The sequence below is a fragment of the Scylla paramamosain genome, chromosome 43, assembly GCF_035594125.1.
Source record: "Scylla paramamosain isolate STU-SP2022 chromosome 43, ASM3559412v1, whole genome shotgun sequence".
NCBI lineage: Eukaryota > Metazoa > Arthropoda > Malacostraca > Decapoda > Portunidae > Scylla > Scylla paramamosain.
In genome coordinates, this window is record NC_087193.1 from 1,041,535 (window position 1) to 1,061,869 (window position 20,335).

Consider the following 20,335-nt stretch of genomic DNA (forward strand, 5'->3'; position numbering starts at 1 on the left):
ATATATATATATATATATATATATATATATATATATATATATATATATATATGCAGTAGTCACCTGCCAGAACGATAATTGCTCTCAGTGAGGTCTAAAAGACTGGATCAGGGGCTGTTGTGAATTTATCATTAAACCCAGCTGTGACCTCACTGAACGTTTCTCTTTGTGTCTCACAATACAAGGGGGCAGACGCAGCCTGCCCTCTAAAGACAACTCTCTTCCTTCACACAAAACTACAAGCACCTACTTACACATACATCCTTCACTCAAAATTCAAAATTATCATGGTGACTCCTACTTCAACCACGGAGTCCCCATCTGGGAAGGGAACCACCCAGGTCGGACTGGTCTTCCGGCATCAACCCTAAGTGTCTTGACACCCCTCTCAACTTTTTCTTCATTAACTCCTTCAACATTCGCGGTCTTAGATCTAATTTTCAATCTGTAGAACACCACCTCTCCTCTACTAAACCTCATCTTTTTTTTTTTTTCCCACTAAAACATGTGTCTGAGTAACTGACAATAGCCCTTTTCTGTTCCCTCCTACTTTCTCTATCTCCGTCTTCAATCCAAAGCTGGGTGTTGCATTTATATGCACAATAATTTAACCTGCTCTCGTGCCCACGCTCTTGAATCTTCCGAGTTTTCCATTATCTGGTTACGACTACAGAGTCACTCTCAAACTAAATTTATATGCGCTGTATATCTCTCATCTAACTCTTCTGACTATAAGAAATTCTTTGATTACTTAACTTCCAAAGTGGAGCACATTCTGATCCTCTTCCCTTTTCTTGGAGACTTCAATGTTCACCACCGGCTTTAGCTTTCCTCTCCCTTCACTGACCATCCTGGTGAACTAGCCTTCAACTTTGCTATCCTTCACGACCTAGAGCAATTGCTGCAACACCCTACTCGTATTCCAGACCGTCTTGGAGAAACACCCAACATTCTTGACCTTTTCCTAATCTCTAATCCTCATGCTTATGCTATTACTCGATCTTCTCTGTTGGGCTGTTGATCACTATCTCATGTGTATCTTGTCTTATCGCTTTAATCCCTCCTTAGGATCCCTCTAAGCGTAGGTGCCTCTGGCGTTTTTGCCTCTGCTAGAAGGGGGACCTGAGGAGGTATTTTACTGATTTTCCTTGAAATGACTAATGCTTCTGTGACAGAGACCCATCTCTGTATGCCGAGTGCATAACAGAGGTGATAGTGTCTGGCATAGAGGTGTACATTCCTCGTTCTTTTTTCTCGACCTACATTTTCCAAACCTTGGTTTAACACAGCATGTTCTTGTGCTATACATTATAGAGAGGTGGCCCACAAAAGGTACTTCAGCCTTCCATCACCAGAATCTCATGCACTTTATATTTCCGCCTGGAACCATGTCTGTTTTCCAACTAGCTAAAAACTCCTTCATTAACAGAAAGTGTCAAAATCTTTCAAGATCTTACTCCCCTCATGACTCCTGGCATCTAGCCAAAAACATCTTCAATAACTTTGCTTCTTTTTTCCCTTCTTTATTTCAACCAGATGGCACCACTGCTATCACATCTATTTCTAAAGCTGAACTCTTCGCTCAAACCTTTGCTAAAAACGCTACCTTGGACGATTCAGGTGTTGTTCCTCCTTCTCCTCCACCCTCTGACTAATTTATGCTACCTGTTAAAATTCTTCGCAATGATGTTTTCTGTGCCCTCGCTGGCCTAAACCCTCGGAAGGCTTATGGACCTGATGGGGTCCCTCCCATTGTTCTCCGAAACTGCGCCTCCATGCTTCCACCTTGCCTAGTAAAACTCTTTCGACACTGTCAACATCTACCTTTCCCTCTTGCTGGAAGTTTGCCTACATTCAACCTGTTCCTAAAAAGGGTGACCGTTCTAATCCTTCAAACTACCGTCCTAGTGTTTTAAATTCCTGCCTATCTAAAGTTTTTGAATCTACTGATTTAGATTTTTTGAATCTAAGCTTCTTAAACATCTATCACTTCACAAACTTTTGTCTGATCTCTAGTATGGGTTCCATCAAGGTCGCTGTACTGGTGATCTGGGTTTCCTTACTGATTCTCTGTTATCCTCTTTTAGAGATTTTGGTGAAACTTTTGCTGTTGCCTTAGACATATCGAAAGGTTTTGATAGTCTGGCAAAAAGCTTTGATTTTCATACTAGCCTCCTACGGCTTCTGTCCTCTCTGTAACTTCATCTCAAGTTTCCTTTCTGACCGTTCTATTGCTGCTGTGGTAGACGGTCACTGTTCTCTTAAATCTATTAACAATGGTGTTCTTCAGTGTTCTGTCCTGTCCCCAACTCTCTTCCTATTATTCATCAATGATCTTCTAAACCAAAGCTGCTAACTCTGTACAAGAGCTTTATCTGTCCATGTATGGAGTATGCTTCACATGTCTGGGGGTTCTACTCATACTTTTAGACAAGGTGAAATCAAAAGCTTTTCGTCTCATCAACTCCTATCCTCTAACTGACCGTCTTCAGCCTCTTGCTCATCGTCGCACTGTTGAATCTCTATTTGTCTTCTACCGCTATTTTCATGCTAACTGCTCTACTGATCTTGCTAACTGCATACCTGCCCTCCTGCGGTCTCGCTGCACAAGACTTTCTTCTTTTCTCTTACCCCTATTCTGTCCACCTCTCTAATGCAAGAGTTAACCAGTATTCTCTGATAAACTCTGGAACTCGTTGCCTGCTTCTGTATTTACAGCTTCCTATAACTTGAACTCCTTCAAGAGGGAGGTTTCAAGACACTTATCCTTCAGTTTTTTATTACTGCTTCGGACCCTATTTGGGGACCCGCATCTCAGTGTTTTATTTTTATTTTTTTTAATCAGATTTCTGTTGCCCTTGGCTGGTGTCCCTCCAAAAAGAAAAACAAAATTATATATATATATATATATATATATATATATATATATATATATATATATATATATATATATATATATATATATATATATATATATATATATATATATATTACAAGCACGGGTAGAAGTTGGTTGACTATGGGTGTGTTGTACTCTTTCTTGTAGCATAAGGTAGTGAAACGAGTATGAAATAAAACTTACAATCATTATTAAACTAAATATCCACTACCTGAAGCGGGCATAGCGCGTGCAACTTACCTAGGACACAGTGATCCCGCTTGGGTTCAAATAACTATGTACAGTTAACATAATATATACAAGCTAATGAACAATGAAGGAAACCAAAGGTGACGAAACGGATAATTTTCCGTTTCACCCAACCAACGGTTTTCTGATGTGGCTTATGTGTTTCTGGTGAGATGTGTAGTGTATTGACTGATGGTCTACATCACTTCCGTCGCAAATGCGTAATTTTCAAGTAATGAATTTATCAACTTATGCCTACATCTCTTCCCCAACGATCTTGGGGGACCTGTGGGAAATCGGGGTTTTTGGGTGGGGGATCATTAAAACGAGAGTCGCGCGTTGCAAAACATGTCGAAAATCAAAAAAATTACATAAAATAAAATATATGAAAATACATAAATTACACTTTTGACACCGGTAACGGCGGCGGCGGCTGAGGTGAGCGTTGCTGTTATTGTTGAGCAGCGTTGCCAACGATTCGCTACATTTTTTGCTTTATCCGCTATATTTAGCGAAAGCCCGCCCAAGGGTTACTAATCCTAAATTAGTGCGATACATTAGAAATAAGTAGCTGTAGCGATAGCGTCGCTAAAATTTTACTGAAATATTGATAGTGGTAGTAGTGTATTGTAAAAAAATTAAAAGTCGGCATTAGTAACATAATATTGGAAAGGGGGTATCAACTTGACTTGGAGTTGAGGTTTGGGATATCGGGAATTAAATATTTTAACAACTACTCATTTAGAGCTTCAGACATGTTTCGAAGTTTCGGTCCATTGATTTGCTTCGTGTAGGCTTTTCCATTACCAGTCAGTTTCAGAATGGCTACGTTGTGTGCTGGATACTTCTACATGTACTGGAAGTTTATTAAGGAGTTCTATCTGGACGACAATGCTGCAGTCCAATTCTTAAGAAATCACGGTGTCCTTCCTTTACAAGTACAATGCCCATACTGTGAAGTTCCCTGTACTTATGGGGAAGATAGGCATTCTTGATATTGTGACCGGTTGACCAAAATAACCAAGATAAAGAAAAGAAGGCAGTGTAACTTTACCACTTCAGACTACAAAGGAACTTTCCTCAACGAAACTCACCTGAAACCTTCAGAGATAGTGTTTTGTCAGCCGCTGCCTTCAAAAAACATGGAATCATGCCACTTTGGGCATTCGGTGGTATTGAGCGAATCTCTGAAAAGTGTTTCATTGTGCCCCTTGTTGATAAGGACAGGAGTGCTGGTACGCTGATACCTATTATCGAAAAATACATCCGATCTAGGAGTGTAATTTATAGTGACTCGTGGCGTGCGTATAGCAAACTGTGCGATGAAGGTTATACGCACTACATGATTAACCACAAACAACACTTTGTGGATCCTAACAATCCCAGTATCCACACTCAGAACATTGAGCGCCTGTGGTTGGATCTTAAGCAGTGGGCGAAGCGGCCAGGGTTAAAGAGCAAGTACTTCAAGCAGTACTTTGCTTGTTATATGTTTCTTCATAGATTCAAGAAAGAACAAATTATCCACAATTTTTTTGTCGAGGCCGCTCGACTGTACCGCCCACAGTCTAACAGGCAGCAGCCATCTGGCCTTCCCGTCATCCCACAGCTGCAGGAAGAAGAGTCTGATAGCAAGTCAGATAACGACGCAGCAGCAGCAGCAGCAGCAGCGACATTACCACAACCCTCAACCTATGGCTCATAAGGTAATGCTAATGCTATTATTGTGGTTTTTACTTTACGGAAAAGATGGTTACAATTTAGTTTATTAGGTTATAATAGATAAACACACATTTATACTAATAGTTATACATAATAGAGAGCTCAAGTTACGTTACTAAGAGAGAGTGCTACGTTAGGTTACGTAGAGAGGGTTAGGTTAGGTTAGGTTAGGTTAGTGCTTTGGTAGAGAATGGGAGGGTCTGGTGGTGCCCCTCAGCTAGGTTACGATGAGAGGTTTAGGTTAGGTTAGTTTAGCGCTTTGATAGAGATTTGGGGGGTATGACTAAAATTTTACCATCAGTTAATGTCTTTTGATGAGTTGTACACAAAATCGCAACTCTCGGTCCTCTCGAAGCTTCATGAATTTATTCCCTAATTTAGGGTTAGCAACCCTTGCGCGGGCGGAGGGGGCTTCGCTAAATGTGGCGGATAGAGCCAGAAATTTAGCGAATCGTTGGCAACGCTGCTCAACAATAACAATAATAATCACAGCAACGCTCGCGTCAGCCGCTGCTGCTGCCGTTGTCAAAGGAGTAGTTTATGTATTTTCATAGATTTTGTTATGAGTTTTTGTTGATTTTATTTTGCAACGCGCATTACTCGATCTAGTACTCCCCCACCCAAAAACCCTGATTTCCCACAGGTCCCCCAAGATCGTTGGGGATGAGAGGTAGGCATAGTTTGGAAAGTGATAACTTGAAAACTGCGCATTTTCGACAGAAGTGATATAGAACATCAATCATTTCACTGTATATCTCACCAGAAACACATAAGCCCCATCAGAAAATCGTTGGTTGGGTGAAACTGAAAATTGACCGAGGGCACTGCAGGAGTTATCCACTGAATCGAACACTACCAGGGACCCTTTGACCTGGTGTGCATTGGATCTACAGGTGCTGGTTACCATGAACAATGGATCCCTCCCATCTCACCTACTGCGTGAGAGGCGAGGAAGGCGAGCAAGACATGCCAAGAAGTGATGGAACATCTGAGGGTGATCCAAAACAGCGGCTTGACTCACGTATGTTTGACGTTTACAACACATACAGACAATTTGACCAGAAATTATACTCATTAACATTCATGAACTAAAAGATGACACATGACTAAAAATCTCCGAAGGTTGTGGAATGATAGAGGTTTAAGAATCTTCCTTTTTTTTTTTTTATGTAGGAGGGACACTGGCGAAGGGCAACAAAAAAAAAAAATAAAGTAAAATAAAAGAAATGCCCACTGAAATGCCAGTCCCATAAAAGGGCCCAAAGCGGTAGTCAAAAATTGAAGGATAAGTGTCTTGAAACCTCAAGACATAGGAAGGTGGAAAAACAGAAGCAGGCAGGGAGTTCCAGAGTTTACCAGAGAAAGGGATGAATGATTGAGAATACTGGTTAACTCTTGTGTTAGAGAGGTGGACAGGATAGGGGTGAGAGAAAGAAGAAAGTCTTGTGCAGCGAGGCCGCGGGAGGAGGGGAGGCATGCAAGCCTCCTCTCCTCCTGCTAACCTCCTCCTGGAGGTTAGCAAGATCAGAAGAGCAGTTAGCATGAAAATAGCGGTAGAAGACAGCTAGAGATGCATCATGTCGGCGGTGAGAGAGAGGCTGAAGACAGTCAGTTACAGGAGAGGAGTTGATGAGACCAAAAGCTTTTGATTCCACCCTGTCTAGAAGAGCGGCATGAGTGGAACACCCCCAGACATGTGAAACATACTCCATACATGGACGGATAAGGCCCTTGTACAGAGTTAGCAGCTGGTGGGGTGAGAAAAACTGGCGGAGACGTCTCAGAACACCTAACTTCATAAAAGCTGTTTTAGCTAGAGATGAGATGTGAAGTTTCCAGTTCAGATTATAAGTAAAGGACAGACCGAGGATGTTCAGTGTAGAAGAGGGGGACAGTTGAGTGTCATTGAAGAAGAGGGGATAGTTATCTGGAAGGTTGTGTCGAGTTGATAGATGGAATAATTGAATTTTTGAGGCATTGATACCAAGTTTGGTTTGCCCCAATCAGAAATTTTAGAAGGATGAGAAGTCAAGCGTTCTGTGACTTCCCTGCGTGAAATGTTTACCTCCTGAAGGGTTGGACGTCTATGAAAAGACGTGGAAAAGTGCAGGGTGGTATCATCAGCGTAGGAGTGGATAGGACAAGAAGTTGAGTTTAGAAGATCATTAATGAATAATAAGAAGAGAGTGGGTGACAGAACAGGGTGGTGTTCCTTGAGGAACACCACTGTTAATAGATTAAGGAGAAGAACAGTGACCGTCTACCACAGCAGCAATAGAACGGTCAGAAAGGAAACTTGAGATGAAGTTACAGAGAGAAGGACAGAAGCCGTAGGATGGTAGTTTGGAAATCAAAGCTTTGTGCCAAATTCTATCAAAAGCTTTTGATATGTCCAAGGCAACAGCAAAAGTTTTACCAAAATCTCTAAAAGTGGATGACCAAGACTGAGTAAGGAAAGCCAGAAGATCACCAGTAGAGCGGCCTTGACGGAACCCATACTGGTGATGAGATAGAAGTTGTGAAGTGATAGATGTTTAAGAATCTTCCTGTTGAGGATAGATTCAAGAGCTTTAGATAGGCAGGAAATTAAAGCAATAGGACGGTAGTTTGAGGGATTAGAACGGTCACCCTTTTTAGGAACAGGTTGAATGTAGGCAAACTTCCAGCAAGAAGGAAAGGTAGATGTTGACAGACAGAGTTGAAAGAGTTTGACTAGGCAAGGTGCAAGCATGGAGGCACACTTTCGGAGAACAATAGGAAGGACCCCCTCAGGTCCATAAGCCTTCCGAGGGTTTAGGCCAGCGAGGGCATGGAAAACATCTTTACAAATAATTTTAATAGGTAGCATGAAGTAGTCAGAGGGTGAAGCAGAGGGAGGACCAACCCCTGAATCGTCCAAGGTAGAGTGTTTAGCAAAGGTTTGAGCGAAGAGTTCAGGTGATGGAAGACTTAAGTACCTTTTGTGGGCCACCTTTCTATCATGTATAGCACGATAACACTCTCTGTTAAACCAAGGTTTAGAAGGTTTAGGACGAGAAAAAAAGTGAGGAATGTACGTCTCCATGCCAGACACTATCACCTCTGTTATTCGCTCAGCACTCAAAGATGGGTCCCTGACACCCAGCAGTAGTCATTCCAAGGAAAATCAGCAAAATACCTCCTCAGGTCCCCCCAACTAGCAGAGGCAAAATGCCAGAGGCACCTTCGCTTAGGGGATCCTGAGGAGGGATTGGAGCGATAGGACAAGATACAGATATGAGATTGTGATCGGAGGAGCCCAACGGAGGAGAAAGGGTGACAACATAAGCAGAAGGATTAGAGGTCAGAAAAAGGTCAAGAATGTTGGGCGTATTTCCAAGACGGTCAGGAATACGAGTAGGGTGTTGCACCAATTGCTCTAGGTCATGGAGGATAGCAACGTTGTAGGCTAGTTCACCAGGATGGTCAGTGAAGAGAGAGGAAAGCCAAAGCTGGTGGTGAACACTGAAGTCTCCAAGAATGGAGATCTCTGCAAAAGGGAATAGGGTCATAATGTGCTCCACTTTGGAAGTTAAGTAGTCAAAGAATTTCTTATAGTCAGAGGAGTTAGGTGAGAGGTATACAGCACAGATAAATTTAGTTTGAGAGTGACTCTGTAGTCGTAGCCAGATGGTGGAAAATTTGGAAGATTCAAGAGCGTGGGCACGAGGGCAGGTTAAGTCATTGCGCACATAAACGCAGCATCCAGCTTTTGGATCGGAAATGAGGATAGAGAAAGTAGGAGGGAACTGAAAAGGGGCTACTTCAGTTGCCTCAGACACCTGAGTTTCAGTGAGGAAAAGAAGATGAGGTTTAGAAGTTAAACTCTTTCAACTCTGTCTATCAGCATCTACATTTTCTTCTTGCTGGAAGTTTGCCTTCTTCCTAAAAAGGGTGACCGTTCTAATCCCTAAAACTACCGTCCTAGTGCTTCAATTTCTTGCCTATCTAAAGTTTTTGAATCTACTGTCAATAGGAAGATTCTTAAACATCTATCACTTCACAACCTTCTATCTTATCACCAGTACGGGTTCCGTCAAGCTCGCTTTACTGGTGACCTTTCCTTACTGACTCTTGGTCATCCTCTTTTAGAGATTTTGATGAAACTTTTACAGTTTCCTTGGACATATCAAAAGCTTTTGATAGAGTCTAGCGCAAAGCTTTGATTTCCAAACTATCCTCCTACGGCTTCTATCCTTCTCTTTGTAACTTCATCTCAGGTTTTCTTTCTGACCGTTCTATTGCTGCTGTGGTAGACGGTCACTGTTCTTCTCCTGTTCTGTTCTGTCATCAACTCTTTTTGTATTATTCATCACTGATTTTCTAAATCAATCTCCTTGTCTTGTCCTACGCTGATGATACCACCCTGCACTTTTCCATGTCTTTTCATAGATGTCCAACCCTTCAGGAAATAAACATTTTACGCAGGGAAGCCACAGAAAGTCTGATTTTTGGATCTCTCAAAAATTTCCTATTGGGGCAGAATAAACTTAGTATTCTTTCATCCCTATATATATATATATATATATATATATATATATATATATATATATATATATATATATATATATATATATATATATATATATATATATATATATATGACTTCTTGAAATATTAATTTTATTTTCTCCGATTCGTCTTATCCCAGTCATCACAATCTTCATTATTTTCTTTGATATTACAACATCTGCATTTTTAATATCTTTTACTATACCATCTTTAGAGATATTCATTTACTCTTGTTTCATCCCTTAGCCCTTTTAGATGGTTCGTTCATAAGAACAATGCTAGTTTTCTAAATCATGTGTTACCGAAAAGCGGTGTCATGTTACATTATTTTCACAATTACATCACTAACACATGCAGTCATTAAGATGTTGTTTTTCTACGTAATATAACATCTACCAATATATTATTAGTGTTGTTTTTATATCTTACTGATAGCATTATCCTGAACTAACTAATCCATGATTTTTCGTAAAATGAATTAACAACAGGTCTGAAAGAAATCATAATATGTAAGCTATAGCGCTACACACGAAGGTACTTATGGGAAGCATAACATTAAGAATGCGAAGTGCTATAACATTTACTGTGTGGAATTCTCATTTACCGATAAGCTTAATCGCAGTTCCTTATACAATTTTATTCAATTTCATATCTGCGACCTCAATATTATAATTTCACGACTATACGTAACTACACCATTATGTTTCAGGAACTTATGGTATGTTATTTCTCATATATCCATCCTGATATATTTGCACACATATACATAAAATATCAATCATATTTTTATTTTTCACTCAATTTTCCCTGGCTATCTTTTAATAATTTGAGTAAGCACATCTGAAAAGACTAATCTAAACACACACACACAGACACACACACACACACACACACACACACACACACACACACACACACACACACACACGCACACACACACACACACATAATGTTTTCTACTGAACCCATTAATATCCTTGTGAATTCCTTAAACATTTCCATACTGGGTATTATCGAAACGAAATTTCGAGGGAGTCCCCCGTTCTTCTGAATTAGCTAATACCCAGACAGGAATTTACATAACTCTTCTTGAACACTTTAATTTCTGACCAGAAAAACAACCTGACACTTTGTTAAAGTAATTTGTACACAACTCTGCCCCTAGGTTGACACGGTGTGCAAGTTACCTAAGCGGAAGACGTAATGAACACATGGATCAATCACATCAGACGCGTCTGTTTATCAAACTATATAACTCATATCCATCTACTTTATTTCACAATTTTTATCTTCCTGTATTGTTAATTTGTGTTTACTCAATTTCATCTTCAATTCTTATAATACTCATGTACCTATTTTTCCGCTACATGTTTTCCTTACGTTTACTGAACCTTTAACATCATAATAATTATTCACCTCTTCAGGAACTCAAGTTATATATCTTCGTCTAATAACCTCGGCAATTTCAATAACTTTGTATAATTTCATCTCAATAATCAATCACTTCAGTATATCTTATCATTTTTTTAATACCGCTCTAATGTTCTTCTGTCATCAACTCCTCAATATTTGTCTCAATACAATACCTATAATTATTTCTTTTGTCTTCTTTTAGTTCAGTTACCTCAATATCTATTCTGTCATCAACCAAATATTCTGTCACTTCAGAGATCACTTCAGTAATATCTGATTCAAGATATCAATTTTCTCTCAAAACTCTAATCATCTATATATTTTCACTATATACCATATCAACCTGCTAAATAATAATACACTAATATACCCTCTTTGCCTGGGATCTAATTAATGTCAATATCAGCAAATAATATTAATTGTCACCTGATAATTTTCTGTTATAAGTGGTCTTAGATATAATCAGCAGCCGCTACAGAAACTGTAGTCTGGGTACTTAAGCAAAACGCTCTCCTTACTTGAAATTATTATCAGTAACAAGAAGGCAATAGCGTTTTCAATAGTGCATCATTCTAATAAAGCATTATCTTAATTTTCTTATCAACAAGTAAGATCTCCATTTGTTCACAAGAGCAATCATTTTACAAAACATCACTATAGGAACGTCTTTTATTCGCCATCATTATCCTTGTCATGGTTAATTATTATTTAGCACATCCTTGTTTTTGTTACCAGTATTAAAAGTATTATTGCTATTATTATAACTATATTTCATTATTCTCCGTTTGGATTACCAGTATCAATGCCTTTATAATCATACCTCTATTATTGTCATTATTTTTATTATTGTTGCTATTGCTATTATTTCTAATATTATTATTATTATTATTATTATTATTATTATTATTATTATTATTATTATTATTATTATTATTATTATTATTTTCATCATTATCATTACTATTAACATCATTATTGTTATTGTTATATTAATTGTTATTATTATTATTATTATTATTGTTATGTTTTATTATCATATTTTCATCACCATTATTGTTATTACCATTATTTTAATGAGTTTACCTGCTATAAACAAACCGTAAAGCTGTCCTCCTATCTCAAATTCTTCCTCGGGTATCAACACACAATTACACAATTTACCAATTTAAGTAGCTGAACAAGTTACAATTGTTTACACTTTACATTATATGTTCGGCAATGATGTTAATTTTCCCATTCATTATCGTTTCTCTAAATGGGCTACTTTTAATCTTATCTGAATACTTATAACTTCTTTTGTTACTTGTCGTATATGAATATTAGAATCCATAACAACAATAGTGATATTCTTTAGTACCAACTCGAGTTTTCAAGCTTATCTTGTCATTATGTTGAAACTCCATTCCTTAAAATTATATCCTTATGACGTAAACTTCATCAGCATCTTTATCAGTATCCATTGTACTGTGCAAAATAAAGAACCATCAATGTTGCGCTTCCAAATCAATAAACTTATTTTTACTACTATGATCCATGACATTTCATTCACAATCTATATCCACTTCTACATCTCTTCCCATCTGCTCATAAACTCTATAAGATGCTCCTTACCAACCCAAACAGCAATTCTCTGTGTTCCTGACTTACTTCACATGTCATAAGAACTTTATGCTGGGCTTTGTAGCAGCAATTAAGCTGTCATATAAATATTGCAGACATCTGATGCAAAACGGAAAACCAAGGAAGTCAGTCTTGCAATTGAATGTTTATACAAGCTGACCGTCAGCTTGTATAAACATTTAATGTTTCGGCTAATGTAAGAAAATATTTAATCTCATGTACATTTTTGTGTTGCATTGGATACTTGTACTTACTTGCACTGAGGTTTTTCTTGTTCAGTATATCACTGAGTCTGTCATAAAGTAAAATTAAATGAATTGTGGCTTCACGACTCGCAAATTCCCGTAATATACTCAAGAGAGAAACTCGGAGACTGTGCCATGGATTCAGTGAGTAGCTGGGCAACCAGTTTCACGTTATTTTTTTTTATTCTTTTACCATGCACTGTGTGCAAAGCTCAGTGTACTTCCATTTCACAACTCTCATTTAGAAATGCTCGTGTGAAAGTGGTCCCACATCTATGTTTCAAATTTGACTACTATATCCATTAAGCCCCCTCCCCCCACAAAAAAAAAAAAAAAAAATGTTGACTTCGCTTTTTTTTTTTTAACATTCCTGTTTTAGGCTTCCTCTACAAGCTATCGCGATTTTTTTTATTATAGTATATAATGTGGGATGTTGTATTGCTTATAACTATATAAACATTGATTTATTGTTGCAACAACCCGGAGAAAGCAAATGATTGAGGAGAACTGAACCTCCTTCGAGTTTCCAGGTAGTTTTAAATTGGTAGTATGAAATGACGAGGAACGAACTCTGACTTATGCATGAAACCGCATTCTTAGTGAAGTTTGTCGCGCGAGGACTTACGATTCAGAATTAAAAGTTTTAAGATTTGAAGTATACCATTCAGGTGACATTTGAACCAAGAAAAGTTTGAAGATTATCATAATGTCAGCTCAGAAATGTAATGTCAACTTAAGAAAACCAAAGTGCAATCCTCTTAGCCTTCGTGTAACTAGGTGGGTCTTATTTGTATTATTCTGAAGCAGAAGAAAATAACATTTGAATTTTAGCAGAAAGTCGCCATCCCTGTGCTGTCTCTCATTCGGCGATGTTTGATGCTCCGTATCACATTAGTAGATTCCTCAGTCATGAACTCTTCGGATATTATTCTATCATATATATATATATATATATATATATATATATATATATATATATATATATATATATATATATATATATATATATATATATATATATATATATATATATAGTAATATATGACGAGAATGAGCCTCGTATCTGCAGAAGTAGGTGTAAAGTTGTTGATGATATTTTTCAGTGGCTTTTCATCAATCTTTGTAGGCTGTGGACATTGTGGTTTTGTAATACAACGTGATGCTTGTTTTTTTTTTTTCTTTCGGTGTGTCCTCGGACATGGTGTCCATTCTCCGTCGTATTACATCACTTTCTTGCTGCTGGTATCGTTGTTGGTGAGGAGCTGCGAGACTCTTCGTAGTTCGTCGGTGGTGGCCTTCCATGTAGAAGAGTGGGTGAGGATGTAGCAGTTTGAGACGTCAGTTTAAAATGAGACGTCCCAACTCATTGTACTGCACCGCAGTGTCTGGCTTGAGACTCCAATGGCGTACTGAGTACAGACCTCCCAGCCAGTCCGCCTCTGAGAGATATAGAAACGGGGAGATTTCGCTGCATGGTGTAGAAAGCCTGCTCCATTACATTAAGTCCACGAATAGGCAAACAAACCTGTCTATGGTTTCCAATAGCCATCTTAATATATTATATAAAATAAAGGCGTGTATAACCTGAGAAGGAGAGAGGAAGAAAGGAAAATAAAAAAAAAATATGCATGAGAGAGAGAGAGAGAGAGAGAGAGAGAGAGAGAGAGAGAGAGAGAGAGAGAGAGAGAGAGAGAGAGAGAGAGAGAGAGAGAGAGTGTCTCATTTTAACCCCGGGTTTCAGCAAGGACTTTTAAATTTTTGCTCTCCCCGCGACGGTGGCGCCTCCAGCGGCCAGAGGGTAGAATTACTCTCATTCGCATAAGTGTACCATTACCCGCACCATTCGAGAGGTAATTTTTCCTTAGTTATCATATCCACTAGCTTCACTGTTCAAAATTCGGCTACAGAAGTAATAAATTTATGAATTATGTTAATGTTTGATACAACTGAGTGTAATACTTAACGGTAATCCCTTTAGTAACCAAAGCTGTAGATGCGTACTATATCACCCCATCTAATATCTCTACTTGCCCTTCTCATATGAATAATTCTACAACACCCACTCTAGTCTGTTGTACCATACTTTGCGGCAAAGCTACTGATGGTAATGTTAGCAAGGACTCTATACTTGGATATACAGAGTACCCTTTATATTAGTAAACTAGTACAATTCTTTATTCCTTCATGGATACTAATTAATCCCTATGCTTTCCAAATGTAAGTCATTTTCAAGATGCCTACCCCACATTTCCTTTTATGGCATACCATAGTTTTATAACTGTTTAACAAATACTTTATCCTTTTGTACGCTGTAGGCTATAATGAGGCATGCAAGCTCTCCGAGCCGTATGTTAGGGCTGATTAAATGCACTGATTATTTCTATACTTTTATTGAGAGTGGAAGCTTACTCTTCATTACATCGCTTGTTTTCTCAAAGGCACTCCATCCTATTCCTATCCTTCTATCGATTTATTTTTGATGTTCTGAGCTCAAACTATTTATCTTCCTACATAAATACTATATATTCCTAACACATGCTATGACATTCTCGATGTTAATTTATTTGCCTGGTATAAAGCTGTTGAACATTTTTGTTGTCTTCATATTCATCCTCAATCCTATTGTATTTCTGTATAACTGTAAAATAATCTCCTAAAAGCTCATTTGTGGATTTCCTTAACGACACAATGCATGTCATCCCTAAATTAAAGGCAGCATTGTGAATATTGTATTTGCCTTGTATAATCTAATTAGTTTTTGACACAGTACTTAATGTTATATAAATCACTGAGAAAACCTAATCAAACTGCTTGTTTGCTTAATCATTACCATGCAGGCTTAATCACAAGGTCGGGTCATAAGTCATAAGTATTGGCACTGGAGCTTTGAACAAAAGGGATAAGGGAATCAACATTCACAAGCTCACCTGACTGACTACTCCAAGTGATTTGCATGGTCATGCCTGGGAATCGTACCTTGGCCAAAATCTCCTACCTATACTGAAATATACTGCTAAGATATTGGTGCAGAGTGGACTTGAATGTTGGTGTGATAGGTGAGCTAACAGCTTGTGGTAGGTAATTCCACATTGTAGCCACCTTCACATCACACTTCAGTATATGAAAACTTATGAGCAAGATTCAAGGAATGGCCATAAGTAACTCGGTCATAATGCCATGTAACCATTAGGTTGATACATAACCCGTCATCTGGAAAGCCCAGTACAATACCAATGACACAGACCTCATGTAGGGAGATTATGAGTTCATCACACAAAATAAGTTGAAACTTTCGATTCTAAAAAAAAAAAAAAAAAAAAAGTTACAGCCCCTCTCAGGTTCCTTAAGGTCTGTCCACACCTGGAAACATTGTTTGGAACAATGTTTGTAAACAGTTTGCAAACTGTTTGGGAACAAAGTTTGCAAACTGTTTCCATACTGTTTCCAAACAAATTTTCACGTGTATTTGTTTCCCATCCAGAATGGAAAACACTGTGTGTGTGTGTGTGTGTGTGTGTGTGTGTGTGTGTGTGTGTGTGTGTGTGTGCACGCGCGGCGGTGGTGATGAATCAGTACCAGCATCTCACGATCACTGCTTTGCGCAGATTTCCTGCACGCACACTCTTTGCTCATCGACATGGAAGGATGTTGCATCATTGATTCAACGACATTTGAATCAACTAACCTTCGCCACGCCCTGTTACCAGCGCCTCATCTCAACTCTGTGTCTTGTTCCAACAACGTGTATGCCAAGATGCTAAAGGACTATCCGGATATCGTCAAGTCATAGTTTCATTTAGCGGTACCGAAGCATGGTGTAATGCACCACATTACCACCACAGGTCCACCTCTACTCGTACACGCACGGGCACGCAGGCTTCATCCCGACAAGCTCTCACAAGCTAAAGAGTAGTTCAGAAAAATGGAGGAAGTGGGTATCGTGCGTCTCTCAGACAGCCCATGGGCATCCCCGCTGCACATGGTTCGAAAATTGACTGGGATCTGGAGGCCTTATGGGGACTACCGCCGTCTGAATGACATCAGTACAGTGGACTGGTACCCAGTGCTCCATATTCAAGACTTCATGGCGAATCTTGACGGTGCTAAGATTTCTTCGAAGATCGACTTGTTATGGAGTTATCACCAGATTCCAGTTCATCCTGACGACATTCCAAAACAGTCATAGTCACCGTTTGGTCTGTTCGAGTTCTTATGCATGCCTTTCAGTCTCAAGAACGCTGCCTAGGTATTCCAACGCCTGATGGATATGGTGGGCAGGGACCTGGATTTTGTGTTCATCTACCTGGACGACATCCTAGTCGCGAGTCGTATCCGACAAGAACACCATATGCATCTCAGACAGCTTTTCCAGAGGTTAAGTGAACATGACCTGGCCATCAATCTGGCTAAATGCCAGTTTGGCCTCTCCTCCATCAATTTTCTTGGCCATCGCATTGACCAAAACGGAGCCGTTCCACTTCCAGCCAAAGTCGATGCTATTTGCAGGTTCCCAAAACCCACTACTGAGATAGGACTCCAGGAATTTATTGGTATGGTAACTTTCTACCATCGCTTCGTACCAGCAGCATCTAAGATCATGGAACCGCTTTTCCAGCTCCTAGCTACCAAGTCTCCTCTAAGGAGCTCACATGGACCAATGCTGCTTCCATCGCTTCCGACCCGACTATACTTGTTGAACAATACTAGTTCATCCGCGAGCCGACTATACAACTATACAACTGCTTATCTCCCACAGGCAAATGGGATGGTGGAACGTTTTCACAGACACATGAAGACTACCTTTAAAGCAATGGCCAGTGGTCCAGACTGGATGGGTGAACTACCGTGGGTCTTATTGGGTATACACACTGCTCTGAAGGATGACTTGGCAGCTTCTTCGGCTGAACTGGCGTACGGTGTTCCGCTCACGGTTCCGGGAGATTTTATCCCAGAGCCACGAAAAAAACAGGACCCTCCTTTGAGCGTCCTTTCACGTCTACGCGGGCAAGGTGGGAATACTCGCTCCTGTCTCTGCATCACAACACGGCCTCACACCGCTCGCGGTTCCGGGAGAATTTATCCCAGCGCCCCGAAGACAACACGACCCTCCTTCGAGCATCCTTTCATGTCTACGCGGGTAAGATGGGGAACACTCGCTCCTGTCCCTACATCGCAACACGGTCTCACACCCATGCGACTGCCCTTCATAACTGTCATTATATTTTTCTCCGTAGAGACGTGCTTCATTCATCACTCATGAAGATATACGAAGGGCCTTTCCGGGTATTGCAGCGTCAGCTCAAGCCCTTTATCATTGACTATGGAGGCCGCCACGAGACTGTCTCGGTAGATCGTCTGAAACCGGCTCATTTAGACTTCGACAGGTGCAGTTGGCGCAATCCCGCTCTGGAGGGCTACCACTACGACATGCGCCGACACGCTCTTCGCCTCAGGTCACCAGATCAGGACGTCCTTCTCTGGAGACGACCTGACCGTCTCCAGTATTCCTGTTGTGGGGGAAGGGGTCATGCGGCGCACCAGACCACTGAATCTTCGAACTGTGGTTCTACCAACTTGAGTCTCGCCACCGAAACTCCACCACGGTCCGTAGCTCGAGCTCTCTCGTCACTCTAGTTAACCAATCAGCGACGAAAAGAGGTGAGCTACTGGGGCGTACCGCCAGGCCAGTCAGAATTCACCTCACATCCAGCGCGACCACACTCCTCTTGTACATACGGTTGAGTTGTATGGTCTCTGCTACTAAGTAAACTGCACCATTTCCGTCATCGTTTGATTAACAGGAATCGCTTTATATATATATATATATATATATATATATATATATATATATATATATATATATATATATATATATATATATATATATATATATATATATATATATATATATAGCTGCCACCAGTCATGATTTCAGCTAAATATTTTTTACCCTGTTTTATATGGTAGCATGTTAGCCAAAGGTCTGTAAGGCATTGAAAAAACTCATGACAACCAGATTGTTTTATTGATGCTAGCTTCTAAATAGCAAATGAAGTTTTCAAATTATTTTTCTCTTCTTATTCACAATGATATTTCTAGAAATTAGTTCTTTTACCTTGGAGTTGTGGGAACTCCTATACTGGGAACAATGATAACTAATCAGTTCAGGATAATGAAATTTAAATGAATAAGTTATACAATTAATTAGTGCCTCAGGGGTTTACCTTAAGTTTTGGTAGAAAACATCCTATTTATTTAGGTGTTACATTCAATTGTGTGTGTATCACTGGTGTGTGACTACCACCTTGTCTAAGACAATTTACCATAATCTGTTTACTTCCTAAATTTTGTTTCCTATCCCCTAAAAAAAAAAAAAGAAAACTGGTTTATCTCCTGTGAACAACGATGTCAATCAGTCTCTCCCACAAATAATTAATACATATAGGCACAAAAAAAAAAAAAAGAAATTCTCGGGATTATTATCATTTTGATGGTGTTATCTTCTCTTGTTTATTTATTTTTTTCCTATTTGCAATTTTATCCTATGACATCAGTGTTGCTCTTTTACTGCTGGATGATTCGGAACCGGAAGACCGCCCAGTTAGGCCAGCAAGACGAAGGAGGAGACGGACAGTATGAGTACGGGAACTACTGCTGGAGAGGTCGCTACGAGGAGAGCACAAAATCCTTATGGAGGCAGAGATGAGGGCTGAAAGAAACAGCTTCCATGGAGCCTACCACATACTACTAGTTGGTCTTACTGCACGTGTTCGAATGTTATGTGTTTACCACAGGATCAGCTGCGCTGAGGGTGTATGGTGAGCGGTGTTTCCAGCATCATCAATAATGATGATGCATAAAATAAGGATTTTACATATATATATATATATATATATATATATATATATATATATATATATATATATATATATATATCGTGCTCAATAGGGATAATAGGCCATTAATATCAATAGCTTGCTCAGTAACATGAACCTAACCTGATCATTAACCTTACTGTCCAAAATTCTCTTTCCTAAAAACGTTAATGGCCTATTATCCCTATTGAGCACGGTATATATATATATATATATATATATATATATATATATATATATATATATATATATATATATATATATATATATATATATATATATATATATATATATATATATATATATATATATATATATATATATATATATATATATATACACACACACACACACACACGGGAAGGAGATTCTCTCTTACACACGTTTCAAGAAATGTAATAGCTAGGTCACCATTGATTAATTTCTTTATATCATATAATTCTTATTCGCTTTTGAAATTTAGTTGATGACTTCGCCGTAACTAATCATGCTTGCTATATCGCGATTTCGGGTTCCTTAACCCTTCCTTAGCAGCTGTGGCATGACTAGACACGCTGGTGAGGGTGGTATTTATGCCGTGAGTCGAGGCGTCGTTCTGGATCGTAAGAGGCGCTGATTGGCTGTTATAGGGCGACTGGTGGGCTCATTATGTTGGGGCGGTGGGAAGCGCTGATTGGTTGGCTCCGGTTAGCTGGTGGGCTTACTCAGCGGCGGCGGTGCTTGGTCTTTTTTCATGCTCGGCAGGGCCTGTAAATCTTCGGCCCGTACATTGAGCCTGGGGTTGAATTCTTTTATGTACAGTG

At 39.3% G+C, this 20,335-nt stretch overlaps 1 protein-coding gene and 1 long non-coding RNA gene across 2 annotated transcripts; both read left to right on the forward strand.

The window, feature by feature from the left end:
* The first annotated feature begins 48 nt into the window (after nucleotides 1-48).
* On the forward strand, nucleotides 49-13,573 carry LOC135093479 (uncharacterized). The gene is made up of 3 exons (XR_010263391.1): nucleotides 49-4,833; nucleotides 5,613-5,870; nucleotides 10,545-13,573. It is a non-coding gene; the product is annotated as an uncharacterized LOC135093479 (long non-coding RNA).
* Nucleotides 13,574-16,918: 3,345 nt separating this feature from the next.
* On the forward strand, nucleotides 16,919-18,291 carry LOC135093455 (uncharacterized). Its single transcript, XM_063992733.1, has 3 exons — nucleotides 16,919-17,212; nucleotides 17,414-17,568; nucleotides 17,892-18,291. Exons 1-3 carry the CDS (start codon nucleotides 16,919-16,921, stop codon nucleotides 18,289-18,291), a joined length of 849 nt encoding a protein of 282 aa, XP_063848803.1.
* The last annotated feature ends 2,044 nt before the right edge of the window (nucleotides 18,292-20,335 follow it).